Consider the following 21661-nt stretch of genomic DNA (forward strand, 5'->3'; position numbering starts at 1 on the left):
AGCTAAATATTGATTTCCCTTCCCCTCAAAATGCTAAGTTGCTCATGATATTTTGTATTTTATTGGCATTACAAACTAAGTGAAAGAATTTTTATTCAGATAAGGCAACTATGTCTGTTATTGCTTTAACCAAATCTCCATTTTATATTCCCAAGCAACAAAAAAGCAGCCAATACAATAGTTTGAATGGGCTGTTTTAAAATAAATTACCTCAATGAGTTCTGGGTAGAAAGAGAACAGGGAACACTTTCAGAAGATAACCAATCATAGCAGGCAAACAATTTGTGAAATTATACCTGAAGTGGTGTAACAAAGGGAACCACATAAAAGGTCTCAATGCTGCCAAACAGATAAATACGACATACTATGTTTCAATGGTTCTCAATCTGCTTGTGGCCCAGTCAGCAAACAGCTGCAGCCCATGTGACATCCTCAGGGCCAGACAGGTAGTATATATATATATTGTGTGGATACGATCCACATTACATAGAGAGCTGCATATATGGCCCATAATGGTAAATAGGTTGAGAACCACTGCTATGTTTAGTAAAAGATGATGCAAAAACAGAAAGAAAAGAAAAAATGTGGTAGAGGGGGAATATCTATTCCCAGGCTAACAATTTATCTAATTTTACAAATCGGAAACAGATATTTTGGCTGTGGAGTAAGAACCCTTCCTTCCACATCCTGTCAGCTGATATCTTCTGAGTTTTTCTACCCTCTGTTCACAGAAACAGAGAAAAACGTTGTCCCCCAAACTCCAATTGCGTGGCCAAATTCAGCCTCAATTAGATCTTGAAGGGAATGAAGCTGCACAGAGTAGAAGCAGAATTTGCCCTTGCAGACTCTCTATCATCATGATGATGATACACAAACTAGAAGAACCCAATTTGAACTTCAGCTCCTAGAGCCAGTTTGCAGGACTGCCAGCTTGGAGAGGTGGGGGGGAAGAAGGAACATCTTTTTACTTGTAAACTGAGAAAGTTTTATCTGAAGTCAGTAAAAGATAATAAATATGAAACCACACAATGCCATTTACACAGTTATTTTTAGAGTAGAACTGCAATTAAACTCTGGATGGCCAAGAATGATTGTCCCAAATATTCAATAAAACTGTCTGGGATTTTTTGTTTTAAATTTCAAGACCGCCTTTGCTATGTTGCAGGTTGTAAAAAATTTAGACAAGAATTAGGCTTTAATAATGATCCGTTAGTGTGATTTTTTTTTAACATCTAATTTTACCCAAGAAAATGGGAAAGACTTGCATATTTTAAAAAGTGTCTCCTGACGCATGCAATACTAAGGTCTAGAGCATCAGCCTCCAACTTCAAGAGTATACAAATATTACATATACACATTCCAATCATTTCCAAACCAGAGACAAGAGAAAGTTTGCTACATCTCACCGTTAGCCATTATGGGATACATTTAGTATGTTCTACATAAACACTGAAAACATTTGAAAAATCATTTAAAAAAAATTGTCCTGCCTTTTTATTTTTAAATCATTTAACTGACGCCCTAAACTTTAAGCTAACATTTCCCAAACAGGAAGTTGGGGTTTTTTTGTTTTGCTGTTGTTTTTGTTTTTTAAGAAGGGGTGTGTGCAAACAGTTTGCTTACTAATAGTGCTGTCCTAGGAAATTTGGGGCAAAAGAAAGGAACATAGTGCTGAGAGAAGGCTCCGTGAGTTCAGATCCAGCCTACAACCACTGCAGCAAAGTGTACAGCTAAGGCTTTAGGTAACGTCACAGGCAGCTTCTTGAAGGCCAGCCGCCTTCCCTCCCTACTCCTGCAGGAGACTCTAATGCTGCTGGCTGTGGAAACACTTGAAATGTACCAGGCTGCAAGATCAGGCAGAAGCCTACAAGCCCAAGCTACCTCTCTCTGCTGCAGCACTCCTCTCAGCCAAGAGAGCACAACAAGTAACATGCCCCAGCCTTTAGAGAGGGCCAAACACCACACTCTGAAGCAACTGTGTGTGCCAGTGCATGTGTTAAGGTAGGCAAGCAGCCCAAGAGCAATAAAAAAAAATTAACAAAACCAAGAAAAATATATCTATACAACTGGACAAACAAAGGATAGGAGGGAAAAAGAAAACATTAACAAAAAGGGGTAGCAACTGTGCCAGTTTATGGCACAAAGAGTTGCTCATAACAATAACAAGAAAGAAAAAAAAGGGCAAGGGCAAGAAATGTCTTGTTCAACATACAGGATTATATATTTAGCAAAGAGACTTACCACCAGAAACAGGGGCATCCATGAAAACAGCTCCCATTTTTTCAACTGCTTTAGCTATTTCTTTTGAAACGGCAGGGTCAATAGTACTGGAGTCTATTAACAATGAACCTTTCTTCACTTTCCTAAAAAAACAATATCAATCAATAAAATATTTGTAGCTAAGTAGAAACTGCACATGATGACATCTCTGATTGCTATCACTGGCTAGTAAAGCCAATGCACTCCATGCAAGAAAGTGGCCACAGATCCTTTTCAGAACACAATCTTAAAATCCTAGTGAGTTAGGGTTACCATACGTCCTGATTTTCCCGGACATGTCCAGCTTTTTGGTCCTCAAATCCCTGTCCGGGAGGAAATTCCAAAAAGCCGGAGATGTCCGGGAAAATAGGGAGGGGTTGTGGAGCTTGGGTCTGGGCTGGAGCTGCTGGGGCCAGAGCCGGAGCCACTGGGGCCGGCCGTGCTCGGACACCGGCCGGTGCCGCTCAGCGGGGCCGGGCCACAGCCGCTCGACCGGAACCGGGGCCCGAGCCGCTGGGACCGGGGCTGGGGGTGCTCGGCCGCTGACTGGCACCGCTCGCCCAGGGCCGGGGCCGGGGCGGAGCCGCTCGTCCGGAACCAGGGCCCGGGCCGGGCCGGAGCTGCTGGGACCGGGGTTGGGGGTGCTCGGCTGCCGGCCGGCACCGCTCGGCCGGGGCCCCGGGGCCCAAACAGAGCTGGAGTCACTAGGGCCAGAGCCACTTGGCCGGAACCGGGGCCGGCGCCCCAGGGCCCGAGCGGGGCTGGAGACGCCGGGGCCAGAGCCTCTTGGCCAGGGGGGCCGCACTGGGCCGCGCCTCCTCGCGCCCCCCTACCGCCCCAGCCCCAGCCCCAGCTTACCTGCTGCCTGACTGCCTCAGGCTTCCCGCGAACATTTGATTGGCAGGAAGCAGGGGAGGGGGAGGAGCAGGGGGCGGAGCGTTCAGGGGAGGGGGTGGAGTTGGGGCGGGGACTTTGGGGAAGGGGCGGAGATGGGGTGGGGCTGCGGCCCCGTGGAGTGTCCTCCTTTTAGCATATTAAAATATGATAACCCTATAGTGAGTGAGACCTGCTAAGGTACCAACATATATACCTGTTCCTCTTGAACTTCATTATACAGGGTTATGGGTTTATTTGGGGTTTTTTGTTTGTTTGTTTGTTTGTATGTTTGGTTTGGTTGATAATCCAAAACCAGTCACTTAAAATGGACTAACAGATATACAAGACCCTTATGAACCTGAACAGAAAAAGGATGTTCTTCCTAAACCCTGCTATAACACAAAGGATCAAGACGACTTGCATTGTTTAGGTACAAATTCTATCAAACAAGATTATATATAGTTCTATATGTGGCAGACTTAAAATATGTTTATGCAATGAATAGTAGAGTACTGTATACAGGTATATAAATGCAATTCCCTTCAAACTTTTAAAGTTACATACACAATGGATCTTTTTTCCATAAGCAATTTCTTTCATATAAAAGTATCTGATGAGAATTACCTATTTCTTTCAATGTAGCAACCTCCTTTTATTTACCACCCGAACTTGCGCTAAATAAAAACTATAATTACAAGTTGTAAATCCAGCAGATTGAAATAGGTAAGAGAAATGTGAAGCAACATGGAAAAAAGTTGTGGAGTTGTTAGGTTTTTTCCTACTGGGGTCTGGTATATGTATGTAGCATGGAAAAGTTCATTTTTCATATTGCACCTTTGAAACATAAATGAAGTAAAATGCAGATATTACACACAAAATATACCTTTAAATGGCAGCTATCCATATTTGGGTCAAAAATCAAATTCAGACTGCTTCTTTGCCTTCTTCCTCCCCACCCCACATGCAATTCTTGCTCAAACAACCCATAACACTCAGCTCACACAGCACATATTTCCAATTAAAAAAAGGTAATGTAAAGCTATCTATTAGGCAATAAAAACCCATTCTATGATGATATGTTGTATCCAATTTCTATTTAGAGTACAGTACAAATACATTTAATTTTATTTCTGTCTCAATGTGTTACTTCTGTATCAATGCAACATTGTTGCAAGTACACAAACACATCTTGTTGTTTAACATAAATGGTTAAATTTTGCTCTTGGATATACAGATACAAACATTTTTTGACTTCTAGCCCATACTACAACTCCAGACTCAAACATTACCCAACATATGGAGTTCTTGTCCTATTTAACAGAAGAAACAGACTGGAGAGATTACTTTGGATACAGCCTAACAAAAGCCAATTATGAAGATACTATTGGGTTACCTTTCTCCAGGTTCAGAACAAGCCCTCAAATAGGGGACTGATGGAAGTCTGTGCCACCACACAGAATATAGACCAGAGGTTTTCAAACTGTGGGGCACACTTCTGGCGGGGGGGAGGGGGGGGGACAGGGAGATGGAGGAACATTTGTGGGGCACTAGTAGGGCCCCCCACACACACACCAGGCTGACAGCAGGAGCCCTGGCCAGCAGCCCCCGGAGGAAACACAACTAAAAATTGTAACTCAACGGGGAGGGCTCAGCTCACAAAGTTTGAAAACCACTGATGTAGACCCACACCTCCTCTGGCAAATGGAAACTTCTGGAGTATGACTAGGACCAATCTTAAGCTCTTGGGATCAATGCTTTCTTGGCAAGAGTGAAGAATCCTTAAAAATGATCAAAGTCCAACCTATTATCAAAAAATGATACAAAAAAATCAACACACAATCTGGCAGTTACTGCTAGTCTCTAGCTTTCCTTTATTGAGTGAGGGAATTGAGAAGGTAGCAGGAGGGAAATTCCAGCAGCTTTTAACTGCTTTCAGGATTTTAGGTTCTCTACAGCTTGAACTCACTATCAGAGTACTCTTAGACCTACTGGCTGCCTTTGACACATGATTAAGTGCTACTTCCACCCACGGAAGGCAGCCACTGTGGAGAGAGTTATGCCCTAAACTCATCAGGTTTCACCTGAACAGGTCCCAAAGCATGGGACAACTATGCTTCTCCAAAGGTTCTAATCTACAGATTCCTTCAGGGCCCTATTCTGTCCTTCCATCTTGCCAGCGATTACGGTAATAGAATGCAGGGAGAAAAGTGTCCCACTCCTCTGCTGAACGGAGAGGGGAGCTCCCCCTCCTCTCTCTGGTTTGGGTAAGGAGTGCTCCCACACAGTTTCTCCTCCTCCTTGCCTAGTGTGGTAAGATTTCTGTCCAATCTGCCCTAACCATACACCAAATCAATATCTATTAAGAGACTCTAAGGCTATGTCTACACTTCCACTTGGCCCCAGGTACTTGTCTATCTACTGCTAGCACATGCACCCTGTACCTGCACTGAGTGTCCACACATGCTGTGCTTGGCCAGGGTATAATTCACTGACAGGCATATACCCACATCCACGATGTCCCTTTTTGGTAAACAATGTTAGTGCTACCACTTCAGGATCTGTAACCCAGAGTCTTGTGCATCACAGGAGATACTCTGGGAACTGCTGGTACGGTATGGCACCTTCACACGTCTGGCAATGGCAGTTCCCTCTCACCTCTGCCAAACTGCATGGAAGGCGTGGAGCAAGTGTATGATGATGTGGTTCTGCTCCTGCTGGCGGGACAAATGTTTGTGCGGTGCAGTACTAGTTATTGGATGGAATGGACCCAAAACTATTTGAAACACCAAAGACGGCTGACCAAGAAACTGCATGCTTTATGCACTTAATCATTCTTAAATAACTGATTAGGTTATGTAAGGTTTTGGGGGGGTGGGCTTCCCACATTCCTTCTTCACAATGTTTTCTGAAACCGGTGCTCACAACACTTCGCTGTTACGAATGAGTACAACCCGGGTGCAAGTGGTGATTGTTTGGGGGTGAGGCAGGATGAGTCATAAAAGCACAGCTCAGTGTCAGATATCTTCAATGTTAATTTAGGTTGGTTTCTTCTGTCTGTATTGTCGCTCAAGTTATCAACAAAAGCGTGAAGACATTTCAGTTAACTTCTCTTCTGTTTTCCATTCCAGTGCTTTGGAGAGCAACAGTTATTTCACAATTTAGTTCACTGTCATGAACCCTGCTTTGGACCCATCTCCTTGTCCTTCCACTCCCCCTCAGAAAGAGGGGGAAACAGATGCAGAATATTGTGCAAGGGGGCAAACAACGATGACTCCTGGGTGGAGTTTGGGGGCTGAACACCGGCTGGGATACAGCCACCGGCTCAGGCTCATCGTTCCACTCCTGCATGTTCTGGGGAATTCCCCTGCAAGGGGCTTCAGGTGCCGGTGGAGGGTGTTGTGACAGGTGTCCAGCATGCTCCTCCCCACCACAAGAGGACAGTGGGTTGGATTCACCACATCAGCAGCATCCTGCTTTGCAGCTGGGGGAGCAGTGGGAGGTGGCAGTGCCTGTTCCTGGGGAGAAGCAGTGGTCACAGAGGCGGGCAGGCCCCGAAAGTGTTCTGCCACCAGTTGTTCTAGCAGCTGCGTGAGTTCACAATCCTGTTCTCTCTGGTCATACTCCTGTTAACTGTGGTGTGACTCCAGATCCAGGAACCAGTTCATCAGTGCCTCATCCTGCCCAAAGGCCCAATTATCCCTCACCCTAAGGAACTCAAACTGCTCCTGCTCCTTCTGTCAATGCCAATGAGCAGGTCCTCCATGGCCCTTCTTCGTCTGCTATCTCTGGGACATTGCTCCTGCCCTAACCCAGTGGAGTGGGTTGAATTATATTTGATTTCTTCTTTGAAGGAACCTAAGAAACCCCCCTACCCCCATAATATAACTGTGCTGCCAAAGGCCACAATATTGATACTTTTTAGCATCTCAGGAATGCAACTGTTAGTCTCCTTCCTTCTCAGACCACTTTTGCAGCCCATGAGGAAGGCGCTAAGTGTAATGATGGGAATATACCTGCAGTACTATTATTAAAATGCTGTAATGTTTACAGTGCATGGAGGAGCTGGTTGGGATGAGGTTTAGTTCCTTTCCAGGGGTACATCACCACTTATTTATTTGTTCTTTAAAGGCTGGACACCATTTGGAGAACATAGTACTTTTCAAGGTGCCGAAATGAAAACAGAAAGGTGTACTTCCAGTGCTGTGGAGGGGCTCCAGCCACCTATGTCAGAGAGAAGTTTTTACTAATGGCCACCTGTCTATGTATTTCTGAGTGGAGGGGTTTGGTGAGCTATGAAGGTGAACCAAGCACATTTGCCCTGTCCTTAAACCTGAAGAACCAGTTTGAATTTCAGCTGCATGAAAAATTTGTTGAATTATGCTTATAGGACAGGGAGGCAATCTGAGAGGCAATTGACCATATTCCAAGCTAGTAGACAGTTTCCAGACACAAGAGGAACAGAGAATCACTAAGAATGTTCACCCACCCCCTAGTCAACCCTGCAGCACTAGAAAGTCCAGACCCTGTGTCCAGTGAACAGCACTGAAAGGGGCAGAGAGTCACACTGCAAGTGTATTTTCTTCCCTGAACTTTCTGATTAACACTGCAAGCCTGTCACCTCTCCACTGCTAAAGGACACAGCATTGTGTTTGTGCAACTGCCAGAGAGGATCCTTCACCCACTTCCACTTCACCTGGCTCCTGCAGAGTGATTCAGCACCGGAGAGGCCAGACACCAGGGACTGGGAACGGTCATAAACATATGAAATGGTCATCAGGAGAATGGACCGCTCTGATACTCCTCGGACAACCAAAGTGTGCCCTTTCTGTTTCCAGATCTAACAAGGCCTGCACCAAGTCACCAAATACTCCCATTTCCCTTCTGCAGGCTCCCATTTGGAAAGGAAAAAGGAAAGGAAAGGGGGTAGGACAGAGGGGTGTTTTGGGGTCTTTGACCAGCCATAAGTGTCATAAAATTGTTCTTCTACCCACTCGAACCCTTTACACACACACTCTTTTTCTCTCCAGTTCACACAGCCCAGGGACTATCACTGTTCACGGTGTTGGCAGTGAAATGAAGAGGCATAGGGATTGCTCGTTAATAATCTTTTGTTATAGCTTCTGCTAAATGCATTACAGTAGTTCATAGGATTTCACTGAAATCATTGATTTACAGCTATGTCCTGCTTGGGGACCCTGTTGAGGTGGGGCAGCTTCAGGCGTGCATCACCAGAGTAAGAGGGGAACACGGGGGTATATTGCAATTTACCAGTTTCGGGTTCTGGTTTCTGCAGCGGCATTCAGTCTTCCTCAGGCTCTTCAGGGGAAGGCTTCCTCACCCAGGTCTGCTGGGCAGAGGTACAGAATCACACACTTCTTGTCCTTCGGGTCTCCCAGGGCTTCCTCAGCAGTCCCCGCTGCCTTCTTGCCCTGCCCCTCAGTCCCATCATATGAGACCAGCGAGTTTGAGAAGGTGGTCGTGAGTCACTTCAGGGTCTGTACTTGGAGCCCTGGGGAGCACCCAGTTTAGCTCATCATAGCATGGGCATGTGCTAGGTCCCCTCCTGGAATGATTGTTTGAGTCCATCACCCTCCGGGTACATGAACCTCAGGTGCTTCCAGAAATCCCAGCACTGGGATGGAGTTTGGTGAATGCCCGACTCTTCCAGCATCTGTGAAATCTTCCAGTAGAGGTGTACATTCCTGCCACTTCAGTTGAAGTTGAGGAGGACAGTGTACTCTGACCACACCTTGATGAGCACACTGGTATGCTCCAGAAATCAAGTGGCAGCTCTTGGAACATGATCCACAATGGTCTGTGCTGATTAACAGAGCAGTTCACCAGAAAACTGTTCTGAAGTGCTCAGCGCTGGCTGCTACTAATGGTGGCAACAGGGGATAAGGGTCTGGCAGCAAAGGGATCAGTGCATCGTGGGAATGGTCCTGGAGGACTATTGAGACTCATGACCTGGTACATGCCCCTTGCTCCTGTCCATACTGCACTGTAGAACATGTATGGGCCATGCCACAGCAGAGCCGTGTACATACCCACATCCCTCATGCGTGCTAGCTTTCTTGCTGAGCACTCTCCTTCAGGAACCTGCTTCAGGGCTTCAAATGTAGACAATAGGAAGGGGGGAGGGTTATGGCACAACAATGCACATCTAACCATGTACAGTTGCAAGGGTAGATGTAGCACAGATATCCTATGGACTCTAATATCATCAATATTAAACAAGCACTCTTCCTTCAACATGTGTAGAGTAAAGATTCTCCATTCAAGTTAGAATGCCTGACAAAACTGAGGGCCCGGGTGAAAATAGCTGGTTCAAGCTCAAAACAAAAACAAGATTGAGGTACTGATCAGAAAAAGGAAGAACCTCAAGGAGCTGGCTAGAACTCACCCCTGCCCTTACACACCAAGGGTTTCCTCCATCAATCAAAATGGTGCAGAACCTTGGAATCCTGCTAGAGATGATGCTAATCCTTGATGGTTTTCATTGCAGCAATGGCCAGAAGTACCTTTGGCTAGTCAAAAGATTCTGGGCCTTCCTACCAGACGTAGAGCTAACTATGGTCACCCCTATAAGCAAACCACCGCCAAATGAGACAATTTCAATTAATTCTACTTGGAGAAGACCCTAAAGGCCACCCAATAACTTCAGGTTTCAGAGTAGCAGCCGTGTTAGTCTGTATCCGCAAAAAGAAGAACAGGAGTACTTGTGGCACCTTAGAGACTAACAAATTTATTAGAGCATAAGCTTTTGTGGACTGTAGTCTCTAAGGTGCCACAAGTACTCCTGTTCTTTTTGCCAATAACTTCAGAGGGTTAAGCATGTAGCAGCCAAACTCCTGATTAAAATAGATCATACCAGTGCTCCGAACCCTACCAGCTATAACTACAATGTCCAATCCTATTCAAGGTCCTGATCCATCTCTTTAAAGCTCTAAATGGATTAGGGAGCATCATCTCAATGACTGGCTAGAGCTTTGTGTACCAACAACTTGGAGCATCCCTATTGAGCATACCTGAATGGTGAACCCCTGATTTGCCCACACATGAATTAGGGGTAGAGTTTCCTAATGGAGTGCCATCTGTTATGAATTGGAGTTTAGATGACTCCAGAAGGACAGATGGAGCTGTGCTGATTTACAACAGCTGAGAATCTGGCTCCAAATCTTAACATCTTCAAGGCACAGTTTAAATGATATGCATATTTTCAAAGGTATTCCCCAACCACCCAAGAAGAGGAGCAGAGTAAATCCTTTTGCACTTTACCTGGTGTACTTATTCAAACCATGAGGTACCATTTGTCATATTAATGGACATTCTAAAATGTGAATAAAAGGTGATTTTATAAAAGCCCTTCAGTATATCCAAAAGCAGAATTCAGTCTTGAGTTAGAAAAGATCAATATTAGACAGGTCAATGATTCTCGCTTTTCAATAATCTAGCAATTCTTTTTCCACCCACAAGTCCTAGAGTTTCTTTATCAAATAGTCTTTCAAATAAGGCAAGAGTCAATTGCAAGGATTTGTAAACTTGTTAAAATTTAAAATAAAATAAATTAATAAAGTCTGTCCAGATACTCAATGGTAATGTTCTGCACTACTGTGAGCCAACATGGCATCATTTCAGATCTAACCCAGACATGGGATTCACTGACTCCAAAGGATTTAAAAAATAAATAAATAAATAAATAAATAAATAAATGAAATGAAATGATATGCTTGAGCAAGTGATTCATTGCCAATGAATATGGAAACACTGGAGAATAACTATAAAACAGCTAGGTATCATATTAATAGGAATATGCACTTATTTTTAGGAAAAACATGAAGTTTAAATTGTGTCCCTCCTTAACTTCACAGATAAATCTTGTGCTAATAAAAGATAAAGTTATTTCAGTCAATGACATTTAACCAATATTTACTATTGAAAGAATCCTACAGTTAGCAAATCAATCAAACAACCACCAAGCAGATAAAAGCCAATCAGTTAAATGCATGTCTGGCATAACATTTAGTTAAAACAAAAGAAAAATCACTTGATAAAATCAATATTGGCTTTATCATAAATGGAAATTAACTAGCATAGAGCAAATTCTTACTTTAGAATTCCATTTGCTCCTGTGTAAACTTCTACGGCATTGGGGCTGGAGGGTAGCATAGTAATAATCCTGTCTGCTCTTTCTGCTACATCTGCTGGGGAATCCATTACCTTTAAAAATAAAATAAAATAAAATAAAATAAATAATGTAACTGCTGTTGAAAGACAGAAAGAAAATATCTTCTTTAATGACTTGTAAAGCACCAAACTTAACAGCCAGACAAAAATGAAGACACAGGAAACAGACCACACCATTAGACAAGCTTTAGTGATGGAGGGAGAAAATTTGATGAGGATCCTGTCACAGAGATTCCTCCAAATTCTCCATCCAGGGGTGTGATCATCATGCTATCCATGGATCCTCCAAGATTGAGGGCTAACTAACGATCTACTGCAAACACAAGGCCATCTATGCAAAATGCATCTCCACACTGTCTCTGGGGTGGTCCCATAATACTAGAGAATTAGTCCCACATGGATGACTGCCCATAGGTCCCTTCTATAGATACTGGGAGGGACAGGAAAAGACCCACCTTTCCACAGATGTATTTAATTTTAGAGCAACATACTGCGGTTAGCTTTAACCTAAAGCTTTAACTAAAGCTAACCAATGCTGCCAGCAGGAACATATTGGCAGCATCATGCATGTTCTGGCTGACTGCCAGGGAGCCTTCCAAAGGCCAAGGCCCTCTGCAAAAAGAGCAATTGGTCCTGGAAAAGTTCTGAGAGCAAAGCCACCCCAGCCAATCTTAAATTACTGCAATAGCACAACTGATACACAAAGTGAAAAGAGTGAAATCTTCAGACTTTTTGTTTCCACCTTGCCATAATCATACTCTCACCTACAAATGAAGTCAGTTTAGGAACAGGTAAATGCAGCCAACAACAATATATATTATTAGAAATTAGAAACAGAGACCTATTAGAATGACTAGACGAGCCTGGGCAAGACTGTCGCAGGCAGCATAATTCCTGGAGTGCCACAGAATTTAAGGCCAGAAGGGACCATCAGATCATGTAGTCTGACCTCCTCTATATCACAGGCCACTAAATTTCACCCCAATAGCTCTATATGGACCCCAATGACTTTAGCCCTCAAGAGATGAAGGCCTGGTCTATATTAGGATATTAGGTCAAATAAACTATGCCACTGAGACCTAACCCACCGTGTCAAGCTAGCTACTGCCTCTTGGGGAGGTGGATTACCTACACCAACAGAAGAACCCCCCTCACTGGCGTATGCAGCATTTTCACTGAAGCGCTACAGCAGTGCTTCTGCAGCATTTTAAGTGTAGACTAGCCCTAAGCTGTTGTGTGCCACAGGCAGTGGATAGGAGAGACCAAGGTGCTACCAATATCTGAGGCCCCTGAAATGACAAGGAATTGATTAAGCAAACCATATCTCACCAGTCATCTGGGCATAACGCATGCTGCAGAGAAAAGCAAAGTATTCCCAAGGACAAGCAACACTAAATATCTTCTGTCTATAAAGGACAGCAAGCAAAATAAAATAACTTGACAAGATGAGAGATCAGGAAAATAAAATTTTACTTTATAGAAAAATTAGAGTGCAAGAATAAGTTTAATTAAAATCAATTTTATGGCACTGATATGCTTGATTGATATTATTATTATGACCAATTACAATGCAAAATAAGTTAACACAAGTACAGCTGCATTCATATAGTCTAACCTCAAAATACAATTTATTACATGAAAAGTTTCTTACTGATGGAACTTAAGAGTTGTGTTTTAAGAAAAGCAACGTGAGAAAAATAACTGCCGTGTCACACTTAAAAACACAGGACCAGACAACAATAAAAGTCAAAACCACATAAAAGACGGAGAAAAAGACACAAAACTTCATTGCTACAATTTTTGAGTCATTGTATTCATTTGAAACATTGCAGAAAATGTATAAAAAAAGATATTCACAATTCAATATTGAATTCAATTGACAACTGCTAATAAAATTATTTTAAATGTATAGCGAGAAAAGACATTTTAAAATAAGTCCTAAAAGACTTATGTTTATTTTCAATACATTAACTCCCTTTTTCATAGTAGGAGACTTCTTACATCACAAAGACAAACTGGATGGAAATTAATCTTTGGAGAAGTGTTGCAAACTTAAAATCAGCCAAAGCCACCAAACCTAAAAATGAGTAAGTTTTGGTGTCCAAGGGCAACAGTTTATTTGCTGATCACAACAATCTCACATTTTACTTGGCATAGTTACAGCAACAATGAACAGAAAGGAGTTGTTAAAAAGAAAAAAGGTACTCATTCCTTCTTTGAGCCCCATCTAAAAAAAAAAAAAAAAAAAAAACAGTCTTGGGCGGCTCCCGGTCAGCGGCACAGTGGGCTCCGCCCCCACAATCATGAAGAGTGGACAGTATCTTCACATATATAAAAGCTTTTTTGCTATTTTTAAAAAGGGGAAGCCCTCACACTTGTCCCTCAGACACTGAAATAAATCTGCGTAATATTTCCAGAGCAAACTACTTCTATTGGCAGTATACATCTCATTTAGTATTTGCACAGTCAGAAATTAACTAAAATACTTTGAAAGAAATAAAAATGTTTAAAATTGTAAGTAATTGGGAATATTTGCCTTACAGTATTTACTTGTACTTTTTAAAGTAAGAGTTAATTTAAAAACAAAAAAACCACAACTGCCAACATAGGACTTGCCATACGGAGCAGAGTAGTGGCCCACCTAGTTTAGATCCTGCCTCCAACAGTGGCCAGTGCCAGATGTTTTGGAAGAAGAAACTCTGCAGCAGTAGGTAGTTATGAGATAACCAAACCCCAGAAAAGTTTCCTTCTAACACCCAATGGTTGTAAGCTGGTTGATGCCCAGAAGCATGGAGGTTTGCATCACTTCTGAAGTTCTTGTTTAATAATTAAAAAAAAATATTTACTATTATAACTCAATTCACAGTTCTGTGTTTCTCCTGCAAGGCTGACACCATTGCATATACCCAAAGCAGCACAGAAAACTCAATTTTTTAGGTTTTTTGATGAGCCTCTAGCATCTTCAACTATTTTAGTGAGCACCCCCTACAAACTCAGGTCCTAGAAGGTCATATGGAGTCATAATTGGATAGACTTCCAAATTCCCACAATTGGGTCACCTCTAAATCATTCTGAAGTATCCCTTTTCCTGTGATTACTCCTTCTGCCACCCATCATAGAAGCCCATCCTAAGCCATACCACCTCAGAGCACTTTTCCCAAGTCTCTTGTAGCTCCTCCCCTATACTCAGATGCCTCTGCCCTTTTCCTTACCTATCTGCCTTTCACCCTCTACTATAGGCACCTGGGTTTAGCAAAAGAGGCTGTTACTACCTGCTATTCATCACAGGCAGGTAGGTGGCCACCTTCCTGCTAGGTAGGACATTCATCCAGTTTTAAACCACACAGTCCTGGTTTTGTTACGCACGTCCCATATCTGGTACTAAGACAAAACCACATCTGATTTTGTCTGGAATCACAGACAGCCAGGGATACCATTTTGAAGAGAACGCTGCTCTGCCCCCTACCAATATGACCTAATATGTACCCCGGCAGTGTGACATTCCTGCAAGCAGTGGAACATCCAGTATTTTGGGGATGCGTAATTGGCCACCCTATTTCTTACATATGTTGCTTCCCCAGTTGACTGCTTCTGAGACTACTGTAGTAATTGGGGAACAAGGCAGTGGACAGGCAAAGACACAAGCATCCCCTCCCCATTCAACAGTTCCTAGCAGTAGCAGGAACCACCTGCAGCGAACGCGGATATTTGACAGCCTTCACTGCTCCCTGCTCTCTTCTCTGGCACTCCTACTGGTTCTACCCAACACCCCAGATCAAAGGAAAGGCAGCCCTTGCCACCCAATGTTCCTTTTCCAGTAGCTTCTACAAGGCCCCCTGGACTCAAGTTTCCAAGTCCTGCAAAAACTGCTGGTGTAGGATTTACAGCTATGGAAGAAAAGGGGGAAATTATTTTCAAGGGTTTTTTTTAAAGTGTGTTATTTGTATTTGAGACTATAAATATAGTGTTCAGGAGCATAAACAGGCTTTTGGCTTTACTTACTTTTGAAAGCATTTCTGCTCACCTTTAAAGTCACTTAATATCTCATGTTAAGTCTTGCAGCTGATGCCAAGGATTCTATTACAATGAAGTGTATGAATGGTCAGCCTTGACAAGTCCCATTGAACAAAGGATACCAAGAATACAATCAACTATACAGTCTTTTTTGTTGTTGTGTGTTTGTATAGTACCTAGCACAACAGTGCCCTGCTCCATGCATGGGGTTCCTATGTGCTATCACAAAACAAAATAATAAAAGCCAAGAAACAGGCTGTAAAGGTTACTGATCCACTTACAGGCTTTTAGCTTTAAATCATTATTCAAAACCAGATGGAATTAGATGTCCAATTACTAGTGTGTTCTGTCCCACAGAACACCTTGATAGTAACTTTATCACTATTTAAGAATACAATTACAATCAGCTCTAACAATTAAAGACCTTTAGTTAGAACTGTATTCCCTACACCTACTCACACTTCCCTTATAACTGCTGAATATTTTTCTCCCACTGTTCGTCATATCACATGCTGAGTAGCCACAACATTATTTCTGTTCTGGTTTCCACTTACCCTAGCAATATCTTTTGTCTTTAGCTCTTCTGTGCCCGTTAGTCCACCTACAAATAATGGGCAAGTGCCAAGACTATTAGAGCCCTGTAGCATCTAAAAAAAAATTTTTTTTTTTTTAAATCAGACGACACTTGCTCTGAAGTGTAAACCACACCATCATGCAGGATAGTGGTTAGAATCCAGGGCCCATTAAAAAGCAACGAGAGTATTGCCATTGATTGCAACAGGGTCAGGCTATCACAAGATGCACAAGTACGAGACGGGGAGAGGGAGAAGAACAGCTTATTAGCTTTATAATTAGCAACACATATCCATCATTTACTTTCCTTCCCTCCCTTTTTCTCCCACTACAACCCTCCCAACAAAATAAATAATCACATCAGTAATTTGTTGTTTTAAATTACGCTTAGTGATGTGTACCAAAGTCAGAACGTCTAAGAAGGAAAGTCATTTTAACAAATGCACAGTTAACATTAAAATAAAGAAAGTTGGTTACTATACCTGTGCCCCCGAGTCTTGAAATTCTTTGCAAGCTTCTGGGAATACATCATATGCAACAACAGGATATCCGTGTTTTACCAGGTTTTTTGCCATTGGATTTCCCATGTTACCCAGCCCAATGAATCCAACTGGGGTTTTGGAGGCCATTGCCCTAGAACACACTGATTTCAATACAATAAATTAATATTCTGGAGAAATACACCTTAAAACATAAGAGTAAAATCTAGTGAGCAATTTAGTTGGCATCATTTAAACATGGGGGGGGGGGAGGGAGTAACTTCAAACCCAGTTATATTTACATTTCATTAGGTGGACAGATTTAAATCCTATTCACGTAAAATGTAAACAGTGTCCCATTACTTTTTACCTATATAATCTCAATCTGAGACAAAGCAATTTACATTTTATTTAATTTTAAAAACATTTCTCCAGCTTAAATATTGGATATTTTTAATTGAATATTAATGAATGATACCTAATCAATAACCCTGGAGACAGAAATCCCATTTAGCCACAGAACAGATAAGGTGGGTGAGGTAATATCTTTTATTGGACCAACTTCTGTTGGTGAAAGAGACAAGCTTTCATGCTGTACAGAGCTCTTCCTCAGGTCTGCGAAAGGTATTGAGTGTCACAGCTAAATATAAGGTCATAGCTTAAGTAGTTAGCATATATTCTAAGGGACTGTTCAAGGTGGCATGGCCTGTTAACACCCTTGTAGTCGTAGGACAAAAAGGGGAGTTAGTGGATTACAGATTGTTGTAATAAACCATAAATCCAGTGTCTTTATTAAGACAATGGTACATCGCATCTAGCAAAGTTATGAATTTAAACTCCCAGGCTTGTCTTTTGAAAGTGTTGCGCAGATATCCTTTGAAGATGAGGACTGATAGATCAGATAAAGAGTGATTACTTTTTGAAAAGTGTTCACCCACAGGTGATGTGGCATTTTGTCTTTTGTCATTTTCCTGTGTGAATTCATTTGAGAGTGTATTGATTGTCTGGTTTCTCCCACATAGTTGTTATTAGGGCAGTTAGTGCACTGGATGAGGTACACCACATGTTGTGATAGGAATGTGTAAGACCCATGGATCTTGAAAGGTGTTTTGTAGGGGGTGTTGATCACTGCAGCAGTGGAGACATGTTTGCTGGTTTTGTAACTGTTGTTGTGGCAGGGTCTGGTGCGACTCTGAGTTGGTATGTCCTGGTCTGTGGGGAGCTTGCTTCTGATGATTAGGTTGGAAGGTTGTTTGAAGGCCAGAAGAGGTTAAGGAAAGATTTCTTTCCCGGAGTACCTTTCCCAGACCTGAGGAAGAGCTCCATGTAGCTCAAAAGCTTGTCTTTCTCACCAAAAGAAGTTGGTCCAATAAAAGATATTACCTCACCCACCTTGTCTCTCTAATATGCCGGGACTGACATGGCTACAACACCACTGCATACAACAAAGGGGAAAGGTGAAATAAAGGCTGCTTCTCGGAGACACAAAGGGCTCTCACTTGGGACCAAGGACAAAGGGGGAGAGCTGGAGCCAGAAATGGATTCCAGCTTGGTTGGCTGAGTGCACTGGCTTGGCCAGGATGGACTATAACAGTGGTAGGCAACCTATGGTATGTGTGCCAAAGGCGGCACGCAAGCTGATTTTCAGTGGCACTCACATTGCCCAGGTCCTGGCCACCGGTCCGGAGGGCTCTGCATTTTAATTTAATTTTAAATGAAGCTTCTTAAACATTTTATAAACCTTATTTACTTTACATACAACAATAGTTTAGTTATATATTATAGACTTATAGAAAGAGACCTTCTAAAAACATTAAAATGTATTACTGGCACATGAAACCTTAAATTAGAGTGAATAAATGAAGACTTGGCACACCACTTCTGAAAGGTTGCCGACCCCTGGACTATAACCTTTGCCTCTCTTTGCTAAGCTGAGGACTTTCAGATTCTGTATGCCAAGTGACTAATATATTACCTTGTTTTGAAAAGGCTACCTACTGTAGCTGCATATACTCACTGAGAGCATTGCGCCCTGAAGGGGTACAGTACAAGCCTCCTGCACATGTCTAGCTTGGCTGAATTCACAGCAGAAAGGTCCAGTCTTGGAGGCCACAGGCCTGCCCCTTCAGAACTGTGTGAACCACTGGGGCTCGGCACACTAAAGAGGTCACAGGCTAGGGCACAGACCAGACCCTGTGGTTCTGTGAAAACCACCAATTCATTTCACATAGGTTGCCAAACCACTATCAGATGGTGACTGTCACTACTGTCTGTGGCCAAACGTAAATTACTGAAAGAGAAAGTCTCAATTACACATTATCAGTCCCTTGAACAATGGCATAAAAATTATTTATAAAATGCTACAGTCTTCACTGCAGGAACAACTTTCATAGAAATACAAAAAATATGACAGAAAAATATAACATGATGTACAATATACTAATACCATGTGCTATGGCAGTTTATGGATACATGGAAAATAATGTCGTTTTCAGCCATTTTTAGCACAAGCTACTGTGTATGAGTATATAATGTCAGGCAATGCATAATTCCCATAAATACCAATGTACAATAATTCCTTTCTAATAATTCTAAATTAAAATAATACTAGCTCAATGCTAGGGCAGATGCCAGTTTTTAGGTCTCACTGCCAGTTACAGAAGACAATTTTTCTTTGAAAGGAAGAGAAAATCTCATTCAGATTAAACCTTAAGACAAGTGAAGACCAAACAGAAATAAGGATAATAAATTAAACTATCCAAACTCAAAAGAAAAATTGCATATCCTATACTTAGCTTTTGAGATGTCTCATTGCTTAAAGCAGAATTTTTCTTAGTTCAGAAAACACTTCATTAATTATTTTAAAGTTTTTTTCTGACATTAAAGTGCCTTCTTAGCTAACAACAGTCAGGCTCTTATTTCACCACTATTTTGTTAGTGTCATATTTAATAAGTCAGGTGTATCGAGAGGACTGCTGTTAAGCCCTGGTTTCCACAAATGCCAATAACAATTATCTGGCTGGATAAATACTGTCAGTTTAAAAAAAAAAAAAAAAAAAGAAGACTACACTATAATTTATATACATGTTCTAATATCTATATGTCCAAGTATGCAAAGAGCAAATCATTATAAAACATATTAAACATGCCAAACATAGTAAACAACTGAACAAAGAGCCAACATACACCCCTGACCATACTCTTCTTGAAATATAGTCCTCTCTTGGCTTCTGTGATTCTGACCTCTCTTGGTTCACCTCCTGTCTTTCTAATTGCTCCTTCAGCATGTCCTTCAGAGGATCCACCTCATATCTCCCCCCCCACAACTTTCTGTGCTCTATCTTTCACAGGGCTCTATCCCTAGTCCCCTTCTCTTTTCCCTCTATACGTTATCTCTAGGTAATCTCATCCACAAACACAAATTCAACGACAGTCTCTATGCTGATGACTAAGGCTAAGATTTTGTCATGGATATTTTTAGTAAAAGTCACGGACAGCTTACAGGCAAAAAAGAAAAATTCACAGAAGCCATGACCTGTCTGTGACTTTTATTAAAAATATCTGTGACAAAATGGGGATCTGCAGGTCCCCACACCGCAGGGCAGCTGCACAGGGGCTAGGAGCTGCCTGCAGCAGCTGGGGGCTGTGGGGTGCCCCTGCTGCCCACAGCTCCAGGGACCCACAGCAGCCAGGAGCTCCGGGGTTCCCCCGCCACAGCCAGGAGCTGCGGGGGGTTCCCCACTGCCTGCGGAGTCCGGGAGCTTGGGGGTTCCCACACTGCCTGCAGCGGCCGGAAGCTGGCAGCTGGGAGTTGCGGGGGACACCAGAGGTAGTGGGGGTCAGGAGAACATCTCCCGCCGACATAGCCCTGGTGCGGACAGTGCTTAGGTTGCTGTAATTTGCGTCACTCAGAGTGGTGGCTTTTTCACTCCCGAGCAACGCAAGTAATATCGAGGTAAGCGGTAGTGTAGATCTGCCCTGAGCTAGACAGAGAAAGAATGGACCTATACCCTGGTGGTTAGGGCACTCACCTAGTACATTGGAGATTCAAATTCAAGTTCCTGCTCTAATGACCAGATAGTCATAGAAAGTGGAACAGCTTCAATAGGAGAAATTGAGCAAGACCAGTCCCCAGAATATCCCATAGCTTAGTGGCTGGGGCACTCTCCTGTAATGTAGGAAACTCAAGTTCAAATCCCTTCTCTTTCTCCCTTTGCCTGATGTAGAGAAAGGTCTCCCAAAGCCCAGATGAGTGCCTAGCACTGTGCTAAGGTTTTAAGGGAGACCACTTCCTCCTCTTCTGAGTTCTCAATAAAAAAAAAAAAGTTTGGCCCTAAACTATCTGACAAGTTTGTGAATAGTTTTGAGTTGACCAAACTGCATGTTTTGGCAAATAAACTATTTGTGCAAATTTTTTACCTGGCTCCTAACCAAGTTAATCTACCCTTCACTTATCAGGAATAGAACCACAAACATTGGTTAAGCATATGGGTCTGACATTCACTGCTGGCATAAGCATAGATATAACTTTATTAATTCTGGCGGAATTGTGCCTAAATACATCAGAAGTTAACTTGGCTTGGTTATAATGTCTTCAGGCTCAATACCTAAAATACTTGCAATTGCTCTGTTGTCATGAAGAAACCACTGGCTAGGCCTTCCCTTCATTTTACTCACAAACAGAAACTCTGATCCTGCAATCAAATCTGTGCAGGCAGACCCTTTCACCCGTTTACATCAAGGATCTACCTGTGCTGATCCAGTTGCAGGATCAGGGCCTTAGAATAGAAGGATTTCAAGACTATAAATTTAAATGTTTCTCTTTTAAAATAAGTTTATCAGAGTACTACTAAAATATTCTATGATTTCACAGTTTTGCTGAAGAATTCTATAAAACTGAGTGAATCTCTGAATGCCTGTTCCTTGATTAACATTCACAGGCAATTGCTGATCAATGGGTAAGATACTTCCAGTGAAGATGCCCCCTTGCCTTAATTTCCTCATGGAGGTAAGTATTATTTTACAGACACTGGGCTGTTGGGAGGATTAATAAACTATGTTTGTACTTTAAAGATAAAAATGTAACTACTATTCTTTTCCAAACATGCGTGTAATGTTACAATTCACATTTGACCCTGTGATTAAATACTATATTGGATTTGTTCTCTTTTGGTCTACTTGTCATTAGGCTAATAGAGCTAATCTGCATTAGAACACTAAAGTTAGTGGTGCTTCAGTCAACTGTATGGCACCAACAGAAGCACCAACCAATT

The 21661-nt window shown here is 42.3% G+C and overlaps 1 protein-coding gene across 1 annotated transcript in view; it reads right to left on the reverse strand.

Annotated features, from left to right (window-relative positions):
* HIBADH (3-hydroxyisobutyrate dehydrogenase) overlaps positions 1 to 21661 on the reverse strand; it is a 117768-nt gene that overhangs the window by 88471 nt on the left and 7636 nt on the right. Inside the window, exons 2-4 of the mRNA XM_005296992.4 lie at positions 16392 to 16552; positions 11246 to 11355; positions 2242 to 2363 (exon numbers count right to left, since the gene is read on the reverse strand). Of these exons, the coding sequence (XP_005297049.1) occupies positions 2242 to 2363; positions 11246 to 11355; positions 16392 to 16552 (393 nt within the window). The remainder of the gene's footprint in view (positions 1 to 2241; positions 2364 to 11245; positions 11356 to 16391; positions 16553 to 21661) is intronic.

This window comes from Chrysemys picta, chromosome 2 (genome assembly GCF_011386835.1).
Source record: "Chrysemys picta bellii isolate R12L10 chromosome 2, ASM1138683v2, whole genome shotgun sequence".
Lineage (NCBI taxonomy): Eukaryota > Metazoa > Chordata > Testudines > Emydidae > Chrysemys > Chrysemys picta.